This window comes from Rhinopithecus roxellana, chromosome 10, assembly GCF_007565055.1.
Source record: "Rhinopithecus roxellana isolate Shanxi Qingling chromosome 10, ASM756505v1, whole genome shotgun sequence".
NCBI classification, from domain to species: Eukaryota; Metazoa; Chordata; class Mammalia; order Primates; family Cercopithecidae; genus Rhinopithecus; species Rhinopithecus roxellana.
The window spans coordinates 19435512-19461634 of record NC_044558.1 but is presented as its reverse complement, the minus strand read 5'-3'; the positions used below and the strand labels follow the sequence as shown (position 1 = coordinate 19461634).

Below are 26123 nucleotides of genomic sequence, written 5' to 3'. Positions count from 1 at the left end.
AATATTGTACATGAAAAATGCTGGCAGTTTCAGTTTGTAACACAAACACACAAATATTTTTCCTTGATTAGCTCTAGTCTGGGATGCAGTTTGTGACAGGGTCTGGGTCATTTAATCTGTGTTTTGTTTTGTTTTGTTTTACAATTATAAGAATAATTAAGTTAGTCCTAGTGTCCACTTTGACTTCTGTTTTCATGACTATGTTTGTAGTATCCTATTTAGTACATATATTGGTGAGGCCAGAGCTGTAGGTTTTCTTGTCTAGACAAGGTAGCATCATCATCATAGCCAGTATTCCTAATAGCCAGCCATCTAAAACAATCTTTTTGTAGATTAATAGTAGTGTCAATAAACTTCCAAAGATCAGCTTCATAAACCAAAAGTCCCAGACTGGGTCATATGATACCAATTATATCAATTGAAAATGGAAAAAAAAATAGGCAGATGCTTACCCTTACCTACCTGTCTCTCAGAGTGTAGAGAGAGCCTTGATAACTCACTTCATAAAGAAAAAATAATGTACTAAGGCTACTCTAGTTTCTAGAAAGTGTAGAATGAGTTTGTCAGCATGAATATGCTAGATTAAAAAAGTAACACACTTAAATTTCCTTTTTAAAGAATCAAGTATGACTGCCTTATTGCATGTCAGAATGACCTATGTTTTGGGAAGCTGAAACTTCTTTGAGTAGAAACCTGGTGATACAAGACTTAGTGAGGCAAGACAACATTCCCTGGCCCTGTCTACCAATGTTGGCAGAAAGTAAAATTCCCCCATTGATGGAAGTTGGCTTATTATATGCACCCTTTCTTGAGTATTTGGCTATATTCAATGATTGTATGATTAGTAAAATGCAGATTAATCTATTTAGAGTTGAAACAGCACTTGGAACACTAATTATGATAGTGCAGTCAAATTGTAAAGCAGAAAAACATACTTTCTTAAAGATGGGACAGTTTTGACTAGAGAGATTTTAATGAAATGTATGTATGTGTGTGTGACAACTTTTGAAAATCTAGGGTTAGCATAAAAGGATGAGTGTGTAAGAATTAGAACTTAAATTCTGAGTGAGAAGTTTAAACTTGATATAAAAAGCAATGTGATAACATGGAAAGAACATTAAATTAGACGTTGGGAGACCTGCATTCTGATTTTAGATGTTCCCTTGACTTGACATAAAATTCTTAGAAAAGTCATTTTTCCTCTTTAGGCTACAGATTCCTCAACAATAAATTAAGATTTTGATTATATGAGTTCCAGAATCTGTTCCTATACTAAAGATCAAATATACCATCAGAAATTATGGTTAAGCAAGTCTAATGTTATAGTCATTATAAAATAGAATCTATTTATTAAAAATATATTTTATGTTAGATTTTAGGAAAATATATATGAAAACAGGCATTTTTCCACAAATTAACAGCTCAGAACAACTTATGATCAAGAATTCTACTGAAGTGTTGCATTGTGTCTTTAAGGTTCAAGAGAGATCCCCTTCTGTGCCTAACAACCAGGATCATGCACATCATGTCGAATTCTCTTCAAGGTATGTGTCTTTGATTTCTATATTAAAATTATTCATAATTATCAAATGGAAAATTAAAAATTATTTCATGGATACTACATTTTGTGAAGTCAACTAAAATATCCGTGACAACATCATCACCATTGACTTTCTTGGCCCACATTTAAAACCTTAACTGCAATGATCCATTACCTATATCTTTCATATTTGGTCATACTGCAGTGTCTGTGATATTTAGTTTGATAAATAGATGTCAAGATTCACAATTTTAAAAAGAAACAATAACAATAAATACTTTGACAGTATTCAATTAGTAGTCGATGATAAAAAGACATGAAATTTCAAGTGAATTTTCATACATGTGCTGCATGATAAAACACACACACCAATTATCTTTAACTTTAGAAGCTAATGCCACAGAATGGGTAAGCCTAAAAATGTCCTATAGTCAAAATCAAATCTAAAACTCAACATTATATAAATAAAATATCGGCAACCTACAGAATGGGAGAAAATTTTTGCAACCTACTCATCTGACAAAGGGCTAATATCCAGAATCTACAAAGAACTCAAACAAATATACGAGAAAAAAAACAAACAACCCCATCAAAAAGTGGGGAAAGGATATGAATAGACATTTCTCAAAAGAAGATATTCATACAGCCAACAGACACATGAAAAAATGCTCATCGTCACTCGCCATCAGAGAAATGCAAATCAAAACCACAATGAGATACCATCTCACACCAGTTAGAATGGCAATCATTAAGAAGTCAGGAAACAACAGGTGTTGGAGAGGATGTGGAGAAATAGGAACACTTTTACACTGTTGGTGGGATTGTAAACTAGTTCAACCATTATGGAAAACAGTATGGCAATTCCTCAAGGATCTAGAACTAGATGTACCATATGACCCAGCCATCCCACTACTGGGTATATACCCAAAGGATTATAAATTATTCTACTACAAAGACACATGCACACGTATGTTTATTGCGGCACTATTCACAATAGCAAAGACTTGGAATCAACCCAAATGTCCATCTGTGACAGACTGGATTAAGAAAATGTGGCACATATACACCATGGAATACTATGCAGCCATAAAAAAGGATGAGTTTGCGTCCTTTGTAGGGACATGGATGCAGCTGGAAACCATCATTCTTAGCAAACTATCACAAGAACAGAAAACCAAACACCGCATGTTCTCACTCATAGGTGGGAACTGAACAATGAGATCACTTGGACTCGGGAAGGGGAACATCATGCACTGGGGCCTATCATGGGGAGGGGGGAGGGGGGAGGAGGGAGGGATTGCATTGGGGAGTTATACATGATATAAATGATGAATTGATGGGTGCTGACGAGTTGATGGGTGCAGCACACCAACATGGCATAAGTATACATATGTAACAAACCTGCACGTTATGCACATGTACCCTAGAACTTAAAGTATAATAAAAAAAAAAAAAAAAAAGAAAGGAATAGACAAATGTGGTATATCTGCACAATGAAATATTATTCAGGCGTAAAAAATGCTATAACATAGATGAACCTTGAAAACATTATGGTAAGTGAATGAAGCTAATCAAAAAAGACCATATATTGTATAAGCCCCCCACCCCTGCCTTTTTTTTGAGATGGAGTCTCCCTCTGTCACCCAGGCTGGAGTGCAGTGGTGCAATCTTGGCTCACTGCAACCTCTGTCTCCCAGGTTCAAGCGATTCCCCTGCTTCAGCCTCCTGAGTAGCTGGGATTACAGGTGCCCACCACCATGTCCTGCTAATGTTTGTATTTTTAGTAGAGGCAGGGTTTCTTCCTGACCTCAAGTGATCTGCCCACCTTGGTCTCCCAAAGTGCTGGGATTACAGGCATGAGCCTATTTATATAAAATTTCCAGAATATGCAAATCCACAGAAGCAGAAAATAGATCAACATTTTCTAATAGCTGGCAGAAGGAGGAATGGGTAGTGACTGCTAATGAGTATGGAGCAGCTTTTTGGGATGATGAAAATGTTCTGAAATTAGTACTGATAGCTTCATAATCTTGTGAATATACTAAAAACCACTGAACTGAACACTAAAATGATAAATGTTATGGTACATAAATTTTATTTCAGTTTTTAAAAAAGTACTTTTTTACATAGCATTGTTGTAAGACTAAATTAAAGAAAGTATGTAAAGTGTAAAAAAAAAAAAAACAAAACAACAAAAAAAATATCATATATAATATTGACACCAGTCACTGTATTTTTTAATCTTTGTAATATTGATCTTCAGTAATTTTCAAAGATCACATTCCACATTTTAGATATTGTGTGCATTCTGTTATATTTGAAAACCAAATTTTAAGGTAGATTTTTAAAGAAAATCACACCCTCTCCAGCCCCAACTCACAATAGAGAGAACTTAGCCTATATTGATTCAGTTAGTAAATATTTATTGAACACTCACTATATTCAAGATATTGGACAGTATGGTCAGATGGCATACAGTTAATGTTATGTAGTATGTATTTTCCTGCTTCATTACTTTAAAAACCACACACAATTATGTCTTCAGATTTAACTGGAGTGCAGAAATCTTGAAAAATTGTAAAGCAAGACTGGGAACTTTCTTTTTCTCTGCACTCAGTGAATGGATTGTCATGGTCGATCTGACCTCAAAGGAAAGAAAGCAGTTTAGTTTTGAGTAGTTGGTTTTGGTGTCATGGAACATGACTTTAATAAAATCCAATATAGAAAATCCATACTTGATGTTAAACGCAGAGTAATTGTTCACCTTACAAAAGGATTTTGAATTTATGATTAACAAACACATTGCCTTTAAATATAGTTGAATTTATGAAGTTAACTTAAATGAAACTCAAGTCTTTCCTGAAATTTGGGGCCATGGAAAAAATTTTGTCTGTTCCAGGCCTAAATCAATAACCAAAGTCCTTCCCATTTGGAAATACCAAAATAACTGTAAAATTTAGCAGCACTAGTCCAAAGCAACTCTCTAAATATTCTTTAAATTTGAATAGTAAGAATGAAAGTGCTCTATTTGTCTGTCAGTGTAGCTATTTAAATCAGGAATGGGACGTTAAGAACATGAATTTCAAGCATTTAAAAATCTGGATAATAACAATAGAATATATGACATAGCCATAACTTGTTTATTATGTTAAAATACTCACATACACTATAAGGTTATATTTATTGCTGTGTTACTCAGGTAAAAATATTGTCTGAATATTAGCTTTAAAAGTTTATAGAAATTTTTAGAAATTAATATATATATAAAGGAAACATACACTCTATGGAAACATATTTTTTCTTATTTTGGAAATCATTACTCTATTCTACACAAAATAGCAAGTTTGGGGGAAAATGGAAATTGGAAATTATTACTTAAGCTATACTTCTTTTTCAGTTTGATATATACCCATATGTTTAAACAAAACTTTTTGTTGGACTTTATGTTGAGTTATACATTCCCTTTATGAATGTTAGGACATGGCACATGCTTTTCTGTCTTTTCATTAGCGTTCTTCAGCGGTCTCTTTTGGAACAAGCTCAGAAGCCCATTGACATCAGACAAAGGAGTTCGCAAAATCGTCAGAATTGGCTGGCAGTATCAGGTGATTCAAAGCAAAAAATTTCCGTGGGCAAAACACAGAGCTACTGTTTAACAATTTATATTTCAGAAGTCAAGAAAGATGAATTTCAAGAAGGAATGAATCAAAAGTGTCAGGGAGCCCAAGTAGGATTAGGACCTGAAGGCCATTGTATTTGGCAATTGGGTGGTCAGTGGTGGCCTTTAAGAAATGGAAAACAATTTTTCTGAAATTTCTTCTGTTTGTTGGATAGCAGTTAAGAATGTGTCTAAGGAGGCGGGGGGAGTCAACTTTATTAAGTTTCTATAACACATAAGAAAAATATGGTAAAGGAACTTGAGAGAGGCCTCTCCAGCAGTCTAAAATTTATAGGTAGCAATTAGAATATTGTATGGAGGGGTTGTGAGTGTGTGTTTCATGTATCAATTGGTTACTTCACCTCTCCAAAATAGGACAATATCTCATAAATATCCCTAAATGTTACAGAGTGACGATTTTACTCAAAATACATGAACAATTAATCTATCAAATCATAGAAAATAACTTCAAAAGTCGTGATGTGAATTTCAAAAAACTAGTTAAGATGTGCTTTTGAGAGAATTTAAATGAATTATAGATTTGTGAAATATTAGGGTAAACAAAGCCAAAAGTTGTGTCATAGATCATGCAATCTGGCATTATCCAGTTTTAAGCAATCCAGGTAAGTTAAGCAAGGGAAAAATGGCTGATTGAGTCTCTGAGTCATATGTAAAAATGTAGCATACTGGTTTTTTTTAAATGTTAATAATAAAAATGATACAGATGTACTTCACTTTTTGAAAAGTGAGTATTTGAAGATCAAAACTTAAAAACACATTATTCTTCTTAAGTGACTCAGACGAAGGCAGAATTCTTTTAAATAGCACTGTCCTCTCATACACAAATACTATGTTGTGAAAATTAGATAAGCCTGAGTGAAAAGCACACTTTTAAAAATTTTTCCCCAAAGTCTTTTCTTTCTGGCTTGACTATGGCTAATTTTACTAATACTGGGCAAACAACTAAAAATTTAAGGTTTATTCATGTGACGTTTTTGAAATGAGGAAATTCTGGATTAGATCCCAAAGCAGTCATAACGTTGATAGAAGGGAGAAGGCGTCTGTGCAGATAATAGCTAAATGTCTTTTCAGTTCCAAAATTCTTTTATTTTATTGTTTATGCTACACAGACCATTTGATATTCCCATGAAATTACATGCTTCATCATGGAGGAAATCTCAGAGCACCTTACTACAAATTTGTCCCAAAATCTTAGTGCAGTCACTTGAACTTATTTGGTCTACTAACATACCAAAAGACTTAAAAGAAAATGGTTTCCTGAAAAGAAAAAAAAAAAAGAAAAAAAAAAAAAAAAAAAAAAAAAAGCACAAGTACAATAGTGCCAGAAGACGGGGGCACAAATTTTAGCATGTGTTCAGTGTAATGTTCTCAAAGGACAGCAGTATTTGCAAATATATGTCTTTTGGAGTTGCAGTATCTGTACTTTGGCTGTGTATACCAAGACTGAAAATAAGAGGGACAATAGTATTTATCTTGAAAATCTACGCACGCAAAAACATTAAACAGGGAACTGAGTTTTCTCTTAGTGAAGCTTTTTCTAAGTACACTCAGCCAGACCTGAATTTTGAGCCTATTAAATATTCTCACTGGATTTTAATCACAGGGGTTATTTACCATACCACAACTCAAAAATAAAACCTAATCTCCAAACCAGATACATTTGTATTTTAAATGGAAATATTTACACTATAGAATTGAGCTGTTCATTTTGGTAGCAACTAGCCACATGTAGCTATTAAAATAAAAAGTAAAATGAAAATTAAATAAAATTTAAAAGTCAATTTCTCAGGCATACTGGCCACATTTCAAATGCTCAGTAGTCATGGGTGACTAATGACTACTGTTAATGGACAGTTCAGATACAGAACATTTCTATCACTGCAGAAAGTTTTGTTGTACATTGCTGCTATAGAAAGGTTCCCAGCTTTATAGAAAGGGGTGTTATCTCTTCTCAGTAGTTCACTCCACAACTGTATTGAAATACATCTGGATATATCATTGCGTGGAAATTTGTGGGGGTTAAGATTGAAGAATGAACTCTCCTCTTGAGAGTTTTGGCTAATCTATGATCTTCTAATAAATACACTGTTGGGCTTTTTTTCTACTGGTCAGTATGTGAAGCCAGTGGTACTCCCAGCCCTTCCTACTGTTGATACGTTTTTTTAAAATGTGTCTACCTGGCTATCATTCGGACCATGTATCTTCTTACATAGATAGAGATATTTGGCAAGTGTACACTTAACATTGAAAACAGAGCAGCCATGTAGGTCTACAGATGGAAGAAAACTTGAACCCCTGCTAATACCCCTGAAAAGAGAATTTAAGATCCTGGCCCCATGAGAATTTTCAGGTGATATTTCCTGAATGGAATCATAAAAATGACAAAAAAAAAAAAAAAAAAAAAAAAAAAAAAAAAAAAAAAAAACAGAAAAAAAATAAGGGATTTAACTGATACACTATACAAATGAAGGCAATGACTGTAATCACCATTGTTACTAATGTATTTTTGGCATTCCATAGAATCTTCTTCTGAGGAAGAGAGACCTGTGACTGGAAGGAGGTCTCAGTCATCACCGCCTTATTCTACTATTGATCAGAAGTTGCTGGTTGACATCCATGTAAGTTTCCATCTTAACACATTAATGTCTATTATTTTTTATTTTTCATTTGTTTTGACTTATTCTCACCTTCACTTGAAGGAAAGGTTAAAGAGTTTAGTTTTTTAATTAATATTTTAAAGATAGATTCTCATTGCTTTGTGAATACACAGAACACAAAATTTAGAAATTAAAATTGAAATGGGAAAACACTTAACCAATCAGAGAATATTTTATTTTCACATTCCTGTGTCAGTTAGAACATGTCTAGGGAGAGTAGTGATAAAAAGCTATTTGTAAAACCTAATCTCAGATTGAGGGGTACGTGTTAGATGTCCAACTTTTAATAGCAATCCTTGAGTGATTAGGCAATGCATAAATACAAGACATTTAGTAAAAAACAGAGTGTCCTCTGATTGAATAAATAAAAAGTCTTCCAACTCTTTGTGAACATGTTTAAATTGTTCTAATGCAGATTTTAAATTGTCCTAATGCAATGGGCTTTCAGATTATTCTATTTCAATTTTGTAATTACCTCTATGCTACCATACACACATCCCTTCCAGATTTCCCAAAAGTTGTTAAATGATACATACCATACTTAAAAGATGGATTTAGATTAATTCGCACTTTGGAAGTGTTTGAGATCCTTTAAGACAACCCATGGCACGTAAAACCAGTGCTGGGAAATTAACATATCAATTTCAAGAGCTGTGTGTTAATCCCAATGTCAGGGCATAAAACAAAAGGGAAAAGTTACCATTTTTAAAGAGCATCAGATCACCTGTTCTCTCCAGCATCAAAAGCAAATGTCCACTCCTGAGCCGACAAGTATGGGTAATTTTTTTAAGTGAGTTTATTTTGCCCTATGTGATCCACTAATAATCACAGTCTGATGTTTGGGTTTTGACATCTCATCCTCACTAAAATTTTTGCTCTATCTAGTGAGTGAACATTCTTGTTTCAATTTAAAATATATTTCAAAATGTTGTCAGCTTGGAAACTTTCCAATCTAGAAGAAAATTAAAGGCTGCTAGAGACTACATTAACCTTTCTTGTGCACACAGGTTCCAGATGGATTTAAAGTAGGAAAAATATCACCCCCTGTATACTTGACAAACGAATGGGTAGGCTATAATGCACTCTCTGAAATCTTCCGGAATGATTGGTTAACTCCTGCACCTGTCGTTCAGCCACCTGAAGAGGATGGTGATTATGTTGAACTCTATGATGCCGGTGCTGATACTGATGGTGATGATGATGATGAGTCTAATGATACTTATGAAGATACCTATGATCATACCAATGGCAATGATGACTTGGATAACCAGGTTGATCAGGCTAATGATGTTTGTAAAGACCATGATGATGACAACAATAAGTCTGTTGATGATGTAAATAATAGTTATTATGAGGCGCCTAGTTGTCCAAGGTTGGTTTTTTAAAATTACTTATACTCTCCATGTTTTATGACTGCAGAGCTATTTGCATCTTTGGTTTATTTTCAAAATTTATTACCAAGAGATTGACTTAATTTCACTTGCATTTTGGTAAATGGTTTGATGGTCAAGAATGTATTTTAAATTGTTCTAATGCAGAACATCTAATTTTGTGTCATTTGTGTATTTTAAAATAAGGATTCAAGTATTTATTAGTTTATAATTAATTTATAACTGGAATTGTCTGGATGTTTCTATTAAAATTACTGCCACTGAATCATCCTACTCTATAAAACTATACTGAGTATGAGAAAAGACAACAAAGCAAGTGTGTAACTTAACAAGCATTAAGATGAAGTCTTGGTATTTGAAAACATAGCTATTAATTTCTCAAACTTTTGTGATATCACCATATATATAATACATTTAAGATGATCTTTATCTGGTTGATTGGTGGAGAAATTACCAAGAGCTCTTTTGATTTTTTCCAACCAAAAACGTCTATCAAGAATTCCACTATGAAATAAATTTACTCTTAGAATTATCACAGGCACATATGTTTAATTTTGTTTCCTATGCAAAAAAGAGAGCATTGACACATTTTATTAAGCTTAGTATTTTTGGCAATTAAATAACTTAGTTTCACAAGACATGAGGTCTGTATTGCTGAACTTCCTTGGTGGGAGTAGTAGACCAATGAAGTTCTATAGCAAAGCAGTCAGTACAAATGTTAGAAAATCAAAGCAGATGTTGAAATGAATACAAACTAGATATATTGCAAGAAGAAATAATCATGTTGTGGTTGAGCTAAAAACATAGGCTTAATCATTCATGTGTCTGTGAACTTGCTAATGCATGAAATAGTATATATTTAAGAAAAAAAAAAAACTACATATTCTTCCTGCTAACCTAATACATGCACCTAACAAAGAATACAAGTTCTCTTCCCTCTGCCATCCAAATGCATCTGGGAAATTGGTGGCGGCTGTGGCATTAAATCATTACATAAGACCGACAAGACATAGCGGCATTTTTCTTTCCTGTATCATACCAGTAGTGTTCACATAGAGCAAAGACAAGCCTGGGCATGGTAGATATTGTATAAGACACATCCTAATTCTGCTCTACTTGCTAACTTTCCAAATGTGTTTTTATTGCGTGGGTTTCTTTCATTAATTGAAGTTTGTTATCAGGGCAAGCTATGGCAGAGATGGAAGCTGCAAGCAAGATGGTTATGATGGAAGTCGTGGAAAAGAGGAAGCCTACAGAGGCTATGGAAGCCATAGAGCCAATAGAAGCCATGGAGGAAGTGCAGCCAGTGAGGACAATGCAGCCATTGGAGATCAGGAAGAACATGCAGCCAATATAGGCAGTGAAAGAAAAGGCAGTGGGGGTGATGGAGATAAGGGAGTCATTCGAACCAGTGAAGAGAGTGGAGCCCTTGGACCCAATGGAGAAGAAAATTGCTCAGAGACAGATGGTCCAGGATTGAAGAGACCTGTGTCTCAGGACTTTGAATATCTACAGGAGGTAACGCACCATTTGAAAAGCAGATTGAACTCCTCTCATTGCAAATGTGTTTCTTCATGGGACATGTAGCATTTCCAGCTGTTCCAAATAGATTTTAATCCTATACCACAAAGCCTTAAACATTTTTAATTATAGGTTTGTAGGTGGATCCTTATTACTTCTAATTTGCGTGGTTCCTATTTACTTCCAAAGACAAAAATCTCTTATTTGTTTGTCTTTATTACTCAGATCTCATATTTGGGGGTAGTGTCTCTTGACTCACACTTTTAAAAAATATTTTAAAAAATTAATTGACACATAATAATTGTATATATTTATGGGGTACAGAGTGATATTTTAACATATACAATTTGTAATGATGACATCAGGGTATTTAGCATGTCCATCACCTCAAACATTCATCATTTTCTTGTGTTGGGAACAATCAATATCCTCTCTCCTAGCTATCTGAAAATATATAATGAATTATTGTTAATTATAGTTATCCTACAGTACTATAGAATATTAGAATTTATTTCTCTTATCTAGTCATACATTTGGATCCTTTAACCAGCCTTTCTCTATCACTCTCCCCTACTCCTCTTCCCAGCCTCCGGAAACCACTATTTTACTCTCTAGTTATGTGACATCAATTTTTTAGCATCTGCATATGAGTAAGAACATGTGGTTTTTACCTTTCTCTTCCTGGTTTATTTCACTTAACATACATTGAGTCCAGGTTCATCCATGTTGCTGCAAATCACAAGATTTCATTCTTTTTTATGGCTAAATAGCATTTATTTCTGTACATATGTCACGTTTTCTTTATCAGTTCCTCTCTTGATGGATGCTTAGGCTGATTCCCTATTTTGGCTATTGTGATTAGTACTGTAGTAAATATGGAGGTGCTGATAGCTCTTTCATACACTGGTTTCCTCTTTTTTGGAGATATGTACCTAGTAGTGGAATTATTGGATCATATAGTAGTTCTATTTGTAGTTTTATAAGGAACCACAACACCATTCTCCATTATGGGTGTAGTAGTTTACATTCCCACCAACGGTATATAAGAGTTTCATTTTTTCCACATCTTCACCAACATTTATTTTTTGTGTTTTGATAATAACCATTCTAACTAGGATGAGATGATATCTCATTGTGGTTCTGGTTTGCATTTTCCTGAGGATTAGCTATGTTGAATTTTTTTTTTTCATCTATCTGTTAGTTATGTGTATGTCTTCTTTTGAGAAATGTCTATTCAAATCATTTGCCCATTTTTTTATTATACTTTAAGTTGTAGGGTACATGTGCACAACGTGCAGGTTTGTTACATATGTATGCATGTTGGATTATTTGCTTTTATCTGTTGAGTTGTTTGAGTTTCTTACATTCCGGATTTTATCCCCTTGTTGGACGAATAGTTTGAAAATATTTTCTCTCATTCTTCAGATTGTTTCTTCACTTTGTTGATCATTTCCTTTTCTGTGCAGAAGATTTTTAGTGTGATATAATTCTATTTGTCTATTTTTTATTTTGTTGTCTGTGTTTTGAGGTCCTATTCTTTTTTCCCAAACCAATGTCCAGAAGCATTTTCTTATATTTTCTAGTAGTTTTATAGTTTCAGGTCTTATATTTAAGTATCTAATCTACTTTGAGTTGATTTTTGTTTATATGGTGAGAAATAGGATTCTAGTGTCATTCTTTTGCTTATGGATATTTAGTTCCCCAACACCATTTATTGAAGACATTGTTCTTTCCCCAACGAATATTCTTGATGTCTTTATCAAAAATCAACCACAATGAGGTAAATGAATATGTGGATCTATTTACGGGTCCTTTATACTGTTCCATTGATATGTGTGTCTGTTTTTTGGTTGCTGTAATTTTGTAGTATATTTTGAAATCTGATATTCTGATGCCTCCAGTATTGTTCTTTTTCCTCGGGATTGCTTTGGCTATTCTAGGTCTTTTTTGATTCCATGCAAATTTTAGGATTTTTTTTCCTATTTCTGTGAAGAATATCATTGGTATTTTCATAAGGAATACATAGAATCTGTATATTGCTTGGGATAGTAGGGTCATTTTAGCAATATTGATTCTTCTAGTCTATGATCATAGGGTGCCTCTCCTTTTGTGTGTGTGTCCTTTTCAGTTTCCTTCATCTATGTTTTACAGTTTTTCTTATAGAGATCTTTTACCTCATTGGTTAAATTTATTTCCAAGTATTTTATTTTGTAGCTATTGTATATGGGGTTGCTTTTGTGATTTCTTTCTCAGCTAGGTTGTTGGTATATACAAATGTTACAGATTTTTCTATGCTGATTTTGTATCCTGCAACTTTACTGAATTTGTTTATCAATTCTAATAATTTTTTGGTGGTGTCAAAGGTTTTTCTATTTATAAGATCATGTCCTATGCAAACAGAGACTATTTGACTTCCTCTTTTCCAATTTGGATGTCTTCTATTTCCTTCTCTTGCCGAATTGCTCTGATTAGGACTTCCAGAACTAAGTTGAATAAGAGTGGTGAAAGTGGATATTTTTGTCTTATTCCAGTCCTTAGAGGAAAGACTTTCAGCTTTCTCTCATTCAGTGTGATGTTAGCTGTGGGATTTTCATATATGGTCTTTATTGTTTTGAGGTATGTTCCTTCCATACCCAGACTGTCGAGAGTTTTTATCATGAGGGAATGTAGAATTTTATCAAATGCTTTTTTTTTTTTTGGTATCTTTTAACATGATAATATAATTTTTGTGTTTGATTCCATTGATGTGATGTATCATGTTTCTTGATTTGTATATGCTGAATCTCTCATGCATCCCTGGGATAAATCCCACTCGATAATGGCATATAATATTTTTGATATAGTATTGGATTCAGTTTGCTAGTATTTTGTTGATTATTTTTGCATCTGTCTTCATCAGAGATCTTGGCTTGTAGTTTTTTGTTTGTTTGTTTAATTGTTGTGTCCTTATCTGGTTTTGAGATCAGAGTCATACTGACCTCACACAATGAGTTTGGAAGAATTCCCTTCCCTTCACCTTTTTTGGAATAGTTTGAGAATCGACGTTAGTTCCTCTGTAAATCTTTGGTAGAATGTAGCACTGATGCTGCCATAGAGTACTGGACTTTTCTATGTTGGGAGACTTTTTGTTGTTGATTAAATCACATTATTCATTATTGGTTTGTTCAGGCTTTCTATTTCTTCTTGGTACAATCTTGCTAGGTTGTATGTGTCCAGGAATTTCTCCATTTCCTCTAGATTTTCTAATATATTGCTGTGTATTTTTCATAATAGTTTCTTATGATTCTTTGTATTTCTGTGGTATCAGTTGTGATGTCTGCTTTTATGTTTCTGATTTTATTTATTTAGGTCTTTTATACTTTCTTGTTAGTTAATCTAGCTAACGGTTTGTCCATTGTGTTTATCTTTTCAAAAAGCCAAATGTTCATGTTGTATTTCTTCTGTATTGTTTTTGAGTCTCAATTTCATTTACTTTTGCTCTAATCTTTATTATCTCTTTATTTCTATTAATTTGGAGTTTGGTTTGTTCTTGCTTTTCTATTTCATTGAGGTGCATCATTAGATTGTTATTCAAATTCTTTCTGCTTTTTAAATGTAGTCATTTATTGCTATAAACTTATCTCTTAATACTGCTTTTACTGTATCCCATAAGTTTTGGTGTGCTGTGTTTCTATATTCATTTGCTTCAAATAATTTCTTAACTTCCTTCTTAATTTCTTTATTGGCCAATTGGTGTTCAGGAGCATATATTTTTAATTTCCATGTATTGTTACAGTTTTGAATGTTTCTCTGGTTATTGATTTCTAGTTTATTCTATTTTGGTCAAAAAAGATACTTGATAATAATGTTGATTTAAAAGAATGTTTTGAGACTTGTTTTGTGTCCCAACATAAGGTCAGTCTTAGAGAATGTTTCATGTGCTAATGAAAATAATGTATATTCTGCAGCTGTTGGATGAAATGTTCTATAAATATCTGTTAGGTTCATTTGGTCTATGCTGCAGTTTAAATCCAATGTTTCTTTGTTGATTTTCTGTATAGATGATCTGTCCAATGCAGAGAGTGAGGTGTTGAAGTTCTCAACTATTATTATATTGTAGTTTATCTCTCTCTTTAGATCCAATAATATTTGCTTTATACATCTGGGTACTCTAGTGTTTGGTTCATATGTATTTATAATTATTATATCCTCTTACTGAACTGATCCTATTATCATAATATAATGCCTGTGTTTTTCTCTTTTTTACATCCTTTGACTTTAACACCTGTTTTATCTGATGTAAGTGTAGCTATTCATGCTTGCTTTGGATTTCTGTTTGCATGGAATATCTTTTTCCATTTCTTCATTTTCAATCTGTGTGTATCATTACAGGTAAGATGAATTTCTTACAGGCAACATATAATTGGGTGTTTTTATTTTTTTATTTTATTTTTTACTTTTTTTAACCATTCTACTAATCTATATGTTTGATTACAGAATTTTGTCTGTTTACGGTCAAGTTTATTATTGATATGTGAACACTTACTCCTGTCATTTTGTTAACTGTTTCTGGTTGTTTTGTGTATCCTTTTTTTTTTCTATTCTCTTATTGTTAATCTTTGATGTTATGTAATCTTTTGTAGTGATAAGGTTTGATTCATTTCTATTTCACCTTTCTATACCTACTTTACACATTTTATAGTTTCATGTTTTTATGATAGTAGTTATTGTCTTTTTCCTTTCAGATGTAGGACTCGCCAGGCGCGGTGGCTCACGCCTATAATCCCAGCTCTCAGGGAGGCAGAGGCGGGAGAGCTTGAGCCCAGGAGTTCGAGACCTGCCTGGGTAATATAGCGAGATCCCGTTCTCCACAAAAAGGAAAAAAAAAAAGACAAAAAAATAATAATAATAAGCGCAACTCAGATGTAGGACTCCCTTAAGCATTTCTTGTAAGACCTCTCTAATGGTGATGAATTCCTCTGCTTTTTGCTTATCTGGAAGAGGCTTTATTTCTCCATTTCTGAAGGATTGCTTTTCTGGTAATACTATTTTGGGCTAGCAGGGTTTTTTCCAGCACTTTGAATATATCATCCTATTCTCTCCTGGCTTATAAGGTTTCTGTTCAGAAATCTGCTGTTAGTCCAAAGAGGATTTCCTTATATGTGATAAGACTCTCCTTTTGCTGTTTTTAGTATTCTCTCTTTGTCACTGACTTCTGACAGTTTCACTGTAATTTTCTTTTGAGAGGACCTTTTTGAGTTGAATGTATTTGATAACCTTTGAGCTTCCTGAATCTGGATGTTCATATCTCTCCCAAGATGTGGGAAGTTTTCAGCTGTTATTTTATTAAATAAGCTTTCTACATCTTTATATCTTTCTGGAATCCCATAATTCAAAAATACATCCTCTTAATGTTGTCCCATAAGTTCTATAGGCTCTCTTTATTATTTTCTTTTCTCTTTTTCCTTGTCTGCCTGAATCATTTTAAAAGACATGACTTCAAGTTCAGAAATTCTTTATTCTGCTTGGTCTAGTCAGCTGTTGAAGCTCTGTATTGTATTTTTTTAATATTATTTGTTGCATTCTTTAACTTCAATATTTCTGTTTGGTTCTTTTTTAATGATACCTATTCCTTTGTTGAATTTCTCACTCAGATCATGATATTTTTAAAACTTCATTGATTTGTCTATCTGTATTCTCTTGTATCTTGCTGAATTTCTTTAAGATCATTATTATTAATTCGTTTTCTGGCACTTCCCATTTTCTTTTCTGTTGGGTCTGCTACTGGAGAATTACTATGTTCCTTTGAAGGTATGTTTCCTTATTTGTTAATGTTTCTTGTGTCCTTGTGTTGATATCTGTCCATCAGGTGGAGCAATTGCTTCTTTTTTTTTTTTTTTTTTGAGACGGAGTCTCGCTCTGTCGCCCAGGCTGGAGTGCAGTGGCCGGATATCAGCTCACTGCAAGCTCCGCCTCCCGAGTTTACGCCATTCTCCTGCCTCAGCCTCCGGAGTAATTGGGACTACAGGCGCCCGCCACATCGCCCGGCTAGTTTTTTTTTTTTTTTTTTTTAGTAGAGACGGGGTTTCACCGTGTTAGCCAGGATAGTCTCGTTCTCCTGACCTCGTGATCTACCCGTCTCGGCCTCCCAAAGTGCTGGGATTACAGGCTTGAGCCACCGCGCCCGGCAGCAATTGCTTCTTATAATGTTATGGAGTAGCTTTCATAAGGAAAGACTTATTCCATAGATGGGTCCTGGGGTGTTGGTTGGGTGGGGTGCATTAACTTTGGTTCTAGGTAGATGCAGCAGTGGGGTCTCTATGCTGTAATATACATTAGTAATGTTTGCTAGTACCTCACTGGCCCAGGCAGCAAAACTTTGTGGCAAAGGTGGCACACCTTTGCCAGGGGTGGGCTTGCCAGGCTGTTTCTCAGGCCAGAGGCAAAAGTGTACATGCGGTGGGTTGGGTGGCTCAGGAATTTGCCCTCCAGGGTTGAGCTACCAGACTACTTCTCTGGGCAAGAGTGTGGTCACACAGGGTGGGACAGCTGGCTTGGGGTCTGGCTTACTGGGATCAGGGCTGCTGAGCTGTTTTTCTGGTCGAGGGTGCAAGTGCACAGCAGTTAAGCCAGCCTAGAGTTGGCTTTGCTAATGTGCAGTACTGGAGTTATGGCTGACCTTTCCTGGGCCCAAGATCTGAGCAGTCGGGGTCACAGCATTTCAGCCATCAATGGGGGCTTGGTGAAATGACAGTGGAGCGGCAAGACTGGAGAGGCACAGTGTTTACTGGCCCCCAGAACATAGTGCATTTCAGCAGTGGCTCTAGATTGAAGATGGCACCAGGCTGCAGCAGCTTGTTGGGAAATACACAACTTTTGCTCCTTATCTGGAGCAATGTAGACACATGAATTTCAGGTACCTTTCCAAACTGAACTCAGGGCTTGCGAGGACTATGAAATTCTCCTGTAGTAAGTACTGCAGTTGTCTGTGGTGGCAATTGGGGCTGATGAGAGTCTTCTGCTTACCTTTTCCCAATAAGGAGAATTCCTTCCGGGCTCTGAGCTGATCATGGTATGCGAGATGGGGCAGCAGAAGCAGAGTACCTCACTTCCCTCTCTTTGCTGCCATTTTGAGATTCCATGCTATACAGTGACCTCACCACCCCATCACTGCACTCCAGCACTCTCCTTCAGACACAGCAGTTGAACTCTTATTGTTTATTCATTCTCTTTTTCCTTTTTTTGTGAGGGGGACAAGCACCAGATGCCACCAATAAGCTATCTTACTGACATCACTCCAATCAGAGCCAATTATTTTTTTCTGAGCTTTTTATTGTGGTAAAATATACATATCATAAAATTTACCATTTCAACCATTTTTAAGTGTACAAACAAGTTGGGTTTATTACATTCAGAATATTGTGGGATTGTCACCACTATCCATTTTCAGAACTTTTTTTACCATCCCAAACAAACTAAACAATTAAGTATTGTTTCCCCATCCTCCAACCCCTGATAACCTCTATTCTACTTTTTTTCTTGGTAACTTATATAAGTGGAATCATACAATATTTGTCCTTTTGTGTCCGGCTTATTTCACTTTTTAGGTTTTCAGAGTTTATCCACGTTGTAGCATGGGTCAGAATTTCATTCCTTTTCAAGGGTGAATAATATTTTATCTTATGCATATACCACATTTTGTTTATCCATTCACCTACTGATGGAAACTTGGGTTGTTTCCACCTTTTGGTTATTGTAAATAGTGCTGCTGTGAACATTGATGTACAAGTATCTATTTGAGTCCCTGCCTTCAGGTTTTGGGGGGGGTATATAGCTAGGAGTGGCATTGCTACATCATGTAATAAGTCTACGCTTAACTTCTTGAGCAACCGATAACATAAAATTTTAATTCAAGTAATATACTGTGTTTATACAGTGATTTTGTCATTCACAAAACATTTATTGACTTTATCAATAGGTTTAAAATATTCAAGTAGTTCACAGATGCTACATCATAGAAATTATCACAGATAACATTCTCTGGACCGTGTGGTATTTGAACTTATTCTTGAGAAATGGGGAGTATCTGGATATTTGAGAACACAGGTGGAACTCCAGACAGAAAAAAGATTATGCTAGTCTACTCCCCTAGCCTATTTTCTTGTCACACAAACTGGCTTTGGAGATGCCATGCTCTTTCATGAATCAGCGCTCCTGTGCAAGCTGTTTCCTCTGGAAGGCTGCCCCCTCACCTCTTCTCTGTTTGGTGAATTAGCAATCCTTCATGGGCCAAATCAAGTATCAACTTTGACTTACCAAGGCAGAGTTATATACCCCTTCCTCTGTACTTTTGTCCATAGTTCCAATTTAGTACTTATAGTATTATTGTTAGTTATGTTATTTTTTTGCTTTCACACTACATTGTGAACTCTTAAAGGAAAGAATTATATCTAATCCTTGCTTGATTATTTGTCTACCAACTCACCCAACTTCAGTGTCTAACCTGGGACATGGCATATGATAGGCACACAGTAATTGTGGAATAAATCAATAAAGGATGAAAAGAAAGAAAAAAAAGGAAGGAAGGAAATTCCGTGGATGATTTCTAATGGGAAAGCAGTGCCAGTGGGAAAATATCTATGTCTATCTATCTATCTATCTATCTATCTATCTATCTATCTATCTATCTTAATTAAAAACATTAAAACAGGATATCCCAATGTAAGTTTCATAGCAAACCTGGTTATCTCCAGTTATCTCAAGGAACGTTTTGGAAATTTATAGAGGAAGTGGATCTTTCTTTCATTTTAATTTAAAAAGGACATGGTGTCATGCCATGTTTTTGTGGTTGAAAAGGTCATAAAAACCAGTCTTTTACAGAATAGCACAGCTCTCTCAGTGCCAAGAATCGCTGTTTAGACACAAAGATGAGCTTATCAACAGAAGAACTTACCAACAATAGTTGACATATTTTCCCACAGGACAGGGCATACCACATAAATTGTCACATTTTGTGGCTTTTATCCTTGAGTATTTTCTTTGTAAGTTGATGAAAGCCAGCTACATTTTCAGTGATGCATGTTTACACTCTTGAATTTGTGTTGTTTGATTTTCCTTCATTTTCCTTATCATTTGAAAATTATTTCTGCAGGTTTTTCATGCTTTCAGTTTTGTGAAGGTACCTTAAAACAGTGGAACAGACACCCCCACACTGTGCTTTATATTTTTTCAAGAGGCTGTTTCGCATAGCCTAGCTGGATGTATGCTTTGGAATCAGACAAACTTTGACTTCAAACTCTGCTTCCCCTACTTACTAGTATTATGACTGAATAAATTATTTACTATCTCTAAATTTTAAATTTGTATAAGTAAATTGGAGATAATTATACTTACTTGTTGGGCTATAGTAAGGATTCACAAAGATATCTAAATATGATGCCTAGCACAGTAGCTGATACATGGTAAAAATTCCACAAATGTTAAGTCCCAAATTGTACAGTTGGGTACCTATAGCGCCTTGCATTTCACCTGTACCATCAGTCATCTCAATAATAGATTAGTTCTCTCTCTTCTGATGACATTGTTGAGTTTTTCTAGTAAATGTGGATTTTATAAGAATGTAGATGTTATAGATCTTGCATTTTATTTTTCAAATGACCCCTCACTAGGCATATTTCTCCTACTGTTAACCTATTAATGAAATAAAAATCGGTTTTTGGACTTCTTTTAGGAGCCAGGTGGTGGAAATGAGGCCTCAAATGCCATTGACTCAGGTGCTGCACTGTCAGCACCTGATGATGAGAGCGACAATAAGGACATATCAGAATCATCAACACAATCAGATTTTTCTGTCAATCACTCATCTCCTTCCAAAGGTTTTGGGAGGTCTGCTGATGCTAACTTTGCCAGTGCCATCTGTGAGTGTGTTCAATATAATCTCCAAATGCTACTATCTGTTCACATATTAAATAGTGTTTAACCACTGCTTCATGATCTGTTAGGAATCAAATTATTATTCTCACATCCAGTTGAAATAAATTCAGATTGGTATATGCTTTTAAAACATCTATGCTTTACTGAATCTTTATGGTACCTAAATTTGAACTACAATTGAGAAATTGAGTCCCTTATCTGGATTTATATGTGTTTTCTAATCACAATAACTGAAAATATATTCATGCTCAACAATGTATTTTAACCATCATGATTTGTGTTATCTGATGGTTTCAGAGTTACTGAAACTATACTTTCAGTAAAAAATAAAATACAGTAAAAGGAAAGAAATTTGTTTGTTTTTTATTTTGAGATAAGATCTCGCTCTGTCACTTAGGCTGGATTACAGTGGCATGATCACGGTACATGGTCACCTCAACCTCTGGTTCTTAATGATCCTCCCACCTTGGCCTCCCAAGTGCTGGGATTACAGGTGTGAGCCACAACACCTGGCCAAAGAAAATAAATTTGGCTAAGTCGTGCCTCATTTGTGGAAGCACTGTAGCATATAAGGTGAATAGATGAGTAATTTAAATTTTTTTTCTATAACTCCATCAGGCACAGAACTAGTAATTTCTCTTATTATCTCCCCTTACATCTTTGCAGTATATGCTGGATTTGTAGAAGTACCTGAGGAATCACCTAAGCAACCCTCTGAAGTCAATGTTAACCCACGCTATGTCTCTCCTTCATGTAAAAAACCACTAATCCACATGTATGAAAAGGAGTTCACTTCTGAGATCTGCTGTGGTTCTTTGTGGGGTGAGTTTGGTTTGTTTTCTTAAAGAATATATTTTTATGTAGCAAACCTGTGAAAATCATAGACATAGAATATTTGTTTATTCTTACCAAGTCATTAAAATAAAAATATATTTATGGTAGTTAATTTGCTCAGAATTAGTTTTGCTGATTTTTTTTTTCACTCAGTGCAGTTGGATGTTTGAATTGATAGCCCCCTCCTTTTAAACCTGAGTTAACTTGGATGGCAGGTGAATCACGAGGTCAGGAGTTTTAGACCAGCCTGGACATCATAGTGAAACTTTGTACTAAAAATACAAAAAATTAGCTGGTTGTGGTGGCAGGTGCCTGTAATCCCAGCTACTTGGGAGACTGAGGCAAGGAGAATTGCTTGAACCTGGGAGGTGGAGGTTGCGGTGAGCAGAGATCATGCCACTGTACTCCAGCCCGGGCAACAGTGCAAGACTCTCTCTCTCTCTTTCTCTCTCTCTCTCTCTCTCTCTCTCTCTCTCTCTCTCTCTCTCTCTCTCTCTATATATATATATATATATATATATAATATATTATATATAATATATAAACACAATTGGACTAGGTTATGATTGTTACAAAGTTTAAGATTCATATTTCTTGCAAATCAAAACCACAATGAGATACCATCTCACACCAGTTAGAATGGCGATCATTAAAAAGTCAGGAAACAACAGGTGCTGGAGAGGATGTGGAGAAATAGGAACACTTTTACACTGTTGGTGGGATTGTAAACTAGTTCAACCATTATGGAAAACAGTATGGCGATTCCTCAAGGATCTAGAACTAGAAGTACCATATGACCCAGCCATCCCATTACTGGGTATATACCCAAAGAATTATAAATCATGCTGCTATAAAGACACATGCACACGTATGTTCATTGTGGCACTATTAATAGCAAAGACTTGGAATCAACCCAAATGTCCATCAGTGACAGACTGGATTAAGAAAAGGTGGCACATATACACCATGGAATACTATGCAGCCGTAAAAAAGGATGAGTTTGTGTCCTTTGTAGGGACATGGATGCAGCTGGAAACCATCATTCTCAGCAAACTATCGCAAGAACAGAAAACCAAATACCACATGTTCTCACTCATAGGTGGGAACTGAACAACGAGATCACTTGGACTCGGGAAGGGGAACATCGCACACCGGGGCCTATTATGGGGAGAGGGAAGGGGGGAGGGATTGCATTGGGAGTTATACCTGATGTAAATGACTGGTTGATGGGTGCTGACAAGTTGATGATTGCAGCACACCAACATGGCACAAGTATACATGTGTAACAAACCTGCACGTTATGCACATGTACCCTAGAACTTAAAGTATAATAATAAAAAAAAAAGAAAGAAAAAAAATGTGGCTATTGTGATACACCTATAAAAACTAATAAAACTTTAAAAAAAGATTCATATTTCTAATTTACGGTAGTGTTCAACATATGATACTTTATGAGGTATTCCAAAAAATATTTCTTCAGGATCTTGTTTTTAAAAAGCCTTGGAAATTTGTAGAGAAAGTTCCTTCTATAATGTCTTAACTCTGATAGACTTTTTAAAATCCTTTGTTTCAGAAGTATTATAACCACATTGGCAATGCTGAGACAATATTTTACCTCAAGCCAATCTGAATTATAAATGAAACAGAATAAATAAATGCAAGAAAGGGAGAAATCCAAAGTAATTGACAACCTCTGTCTTGCAATTTCTTTTCTTTTTTTTTTTTTTTTTTTTTTTTTCTGAGACGGAGTCTCTCTCTGACGCCCAGGCTGGAGTTCAGTTACGATATCTCGGCTCACTGCAAGCTCCCCCTCCCGGGTTCACACCATTCTCCTGCCTCAGCCTCCCGAGAAGCTGGGACTACAGGCGCCTGCCACCACGCCTGGCTAATTTTTTTGTATTTTTAGTAGAGACAGGGTTTCATCGTGTTAGCTAGGATGGTCTCGATCTCCTGACCTTGTGATCCACCCGCCTTGGCCTCCCAAAGTGCTGGGATTATAGGAGTGGGCCACCGCGCCCAGCCTGTCTTACAGTTTCATAGATTTTGCTTAATGTATGATTGAACAAAGTACAGAGTTGTAAATTAAAAATAGAAACGGTAACAAACATTGTAATTATATGGATTAAAGAATTTTTAAAAATCATCTCAAAGTTCTACTAATTTAGTATGTCAAACAACAAGATAGCATGAATATTTCAGTCTGGCAACTGCCCAGAAATGTAGTTAATGTCTAATAACTCATTGTTATAACCTGTAATTTTATATTTTGAAAAATAAAAGATTATGGTAAAAATTGACTATACTTCTTCCTCCTTCTCTGATTCCCTTGTGAGAAGAAGATGCAGCTCCTAAACATGCCATTGGCCATAAGTTAGAGAACTGGTTAAAGATAAAGTGAGAAAATGAAGGCAAAATCACTTAAGTTTTCTCCTTATGCTCAGGGAGCACAGGTATGCTCCAAGGCAAGGAGGACTGTGAAATTTTATCTTGTTACATTACTTGGCTGGTTATTTCCTATATCACTTTATGGTGAAAAGCTCCTATAGTAGTTTCAAGTGTAATTTAACTTTAGTTCTGTCTTCTATTTCAGTCCTCTTATTTGATCTTTAAACAGTGCTTATGTTTGAACCAATAGAGCCAGTCAACAAATAAAAGAGAGTGTAGAAATTGAGATACATGAAGGTAGGAACTAATTTCACAGGCATTTGGCAACGGTAAATTTTTAACAAATGCATGAACACAGAATCATTCAATTTAAAAACAATTATTTACATATAATTATTTTAAAAGCATTCATTTACTTATGTTTAGAAATGAGAAATGAGCTGAATTGAACTCTTTGCGTGTGCTAGACTAAGAATGTTTAATGATAATTTTCAAAAAGGTTGATTGATTTTGATAAAGTTCAGAACACTACTAAAGGGTGCTAAGATATACATAAATTTCCATTTGTGAGATGGCATACCGGATGCCAGCCAGTGGAATACTGCCAGAGGGAATTATCTTCTATATTTTTATGTATTTCATTGAAATTTGTTCTGTTGGTAGAGAGTACATAGTTACACAGTATGAGGTCAATATAGCCTAAACTGATAAGTCATCTTTACATAGATCAGCATACTGGAATAGCAAAAATAGTAATATAGATGCAATTATGAAAAATAATCTGAGCTAATATAGCACTTTTTATATATGAACAGGAGTCAATTTGCTGTTGGGAACCCGATCTAATCTATATCTGATGGACAGAAGTGGAAAGGCTGACATTACTAAACTTATAAGACGAAGACCATTCCGCCAGATTCAAGTCTTAGAGCCACTCAATTTGCTGATTACCATCTCAGGTTTGTTAAAGAACTAAAATTAGCTGAGTAATTATGCAGACTAATTAGTCTGCAAACTGGGTTAAAGACTTTCTCAGGTGAAAGTGTTAATAGAAGAGCACTTTAAATATAACCTTTAATTGGGACACCAGACTTTCCTACTTGTATTCTCTTATCTATTTACAATTTAAAGTAATTTCCTTTTATTGTAAAGTATGTAACCTAGGTTACTGATAAGAAAAACCACAACATTTGCATCCTTGCATGTTCTCTCCAGTGCAGCCTCCTGCAACTTCAGATCTCTAATTTTCATTCACTCGTGCACAGGAATGCATCAACATCCACCATGTCTCATTCTTGTGGTGTGTTAGAAGCAATAAAGAACAAAGTGAATAATAATCAGATATAAAAGAGACTTGTCCTTAGTATATAACCTTATCACAAGGGCCTACAGATAGAGTTTGTAACAAGACTGGATTCATTAAGATCTTTACACTTTTTCCAAATAGTAGTTAAATTTCTTAGTTTTGGTCAGTCAGATCCTGAACCTTAGAATACAAGAGAGCAAGTAAATGAGTGTTAAGAGTGATCGTGATTAGTAGACAGCATTTAGTATCAGGAAAGCACCAATATTAAAGCTGACTATAAGCAAAAGATGACTGACAAAAGGAGAGGAAAAGTAAGAAAATATGCCTTGTCTATGGAATGAAATGATGCTAATTACAGACTTTATATGAGTTTATATATTTTTATTATATATAACATGCTTTATATATAATTAGTGCACAAATTGCCATGTTGCACACTAATGATTGTGTATTATTCCTAAAATGATTAACTTTGCTTTATGTTTTGGTTAGAGGAGAAATCCCTTTAGAGGTATGCTCAGACTTCATGATTTTTTATATCAAGTTTTATAGTCAGTTGCTTATAATGGTTTAAGGTACATAGAAGTAATATTTGTTGTTTGAAAACATCTGGATGGCTTATAGACTACATATCTGTATAACAGATTTCTTTACTCTTTATCCAACTTCCTCTAATCCAAATGTGTTCTTCTCTAATTCTTGAGCTTCTCTCAAATGTGGAATACTTTTCCATCAAATAGTACTGAGAACATCAGTATAAGAAGATACTCAGTAGTTTAAAGCACAAATTTATTTTACCATTTAAGAAATAGAATAGCCGTTGTGTATTAGTCCGTTCTTATGCTGCTATAAGGACATGCATGAGACTGCGTAATTTATAAAGGAAAGGGGTTTAATT

At 34.9% G+C, this 26123-nt stretch overlaps 1 protein-coding gene across 1 annotated transcript in view; it reads left to right on the top strand.

The window, feature by feature from the left end:
• Positions 1-26123, top strand: part of NRK (Nik related kinase) — a 134923-nt gene that overhangs the window by 91234 nt on the left and 17566 nt on the right. Inside the window, exons 15-22 of the mRNA XM_010387120.2 lie at positions 1477-1544; positions 5051-5145; positions 7740-7837; positions 8884-9248; positions 10449-10785; positions 20498-20684; positions 21367-21522; positions 24735-24878. Of these exons, the coding sequence (XP_010385422.1) occupies positions 1477-1544; positions 5051-5145; positions 7740-7837; positions 8884-9248; positions 10449-10785; positions 20498-20684; positions 21367-21522; positions 24735-24878 (1450 nt within the window). The remainder of the gene's footprint in view (positions 1-1476; positions 1545-5050; positions 5146-7739; positions 7838-8883; positions 9249-10448; positions 10786-20497; positions 20685-21366; positions 21523-24734; positions 24879-26123) is intronic.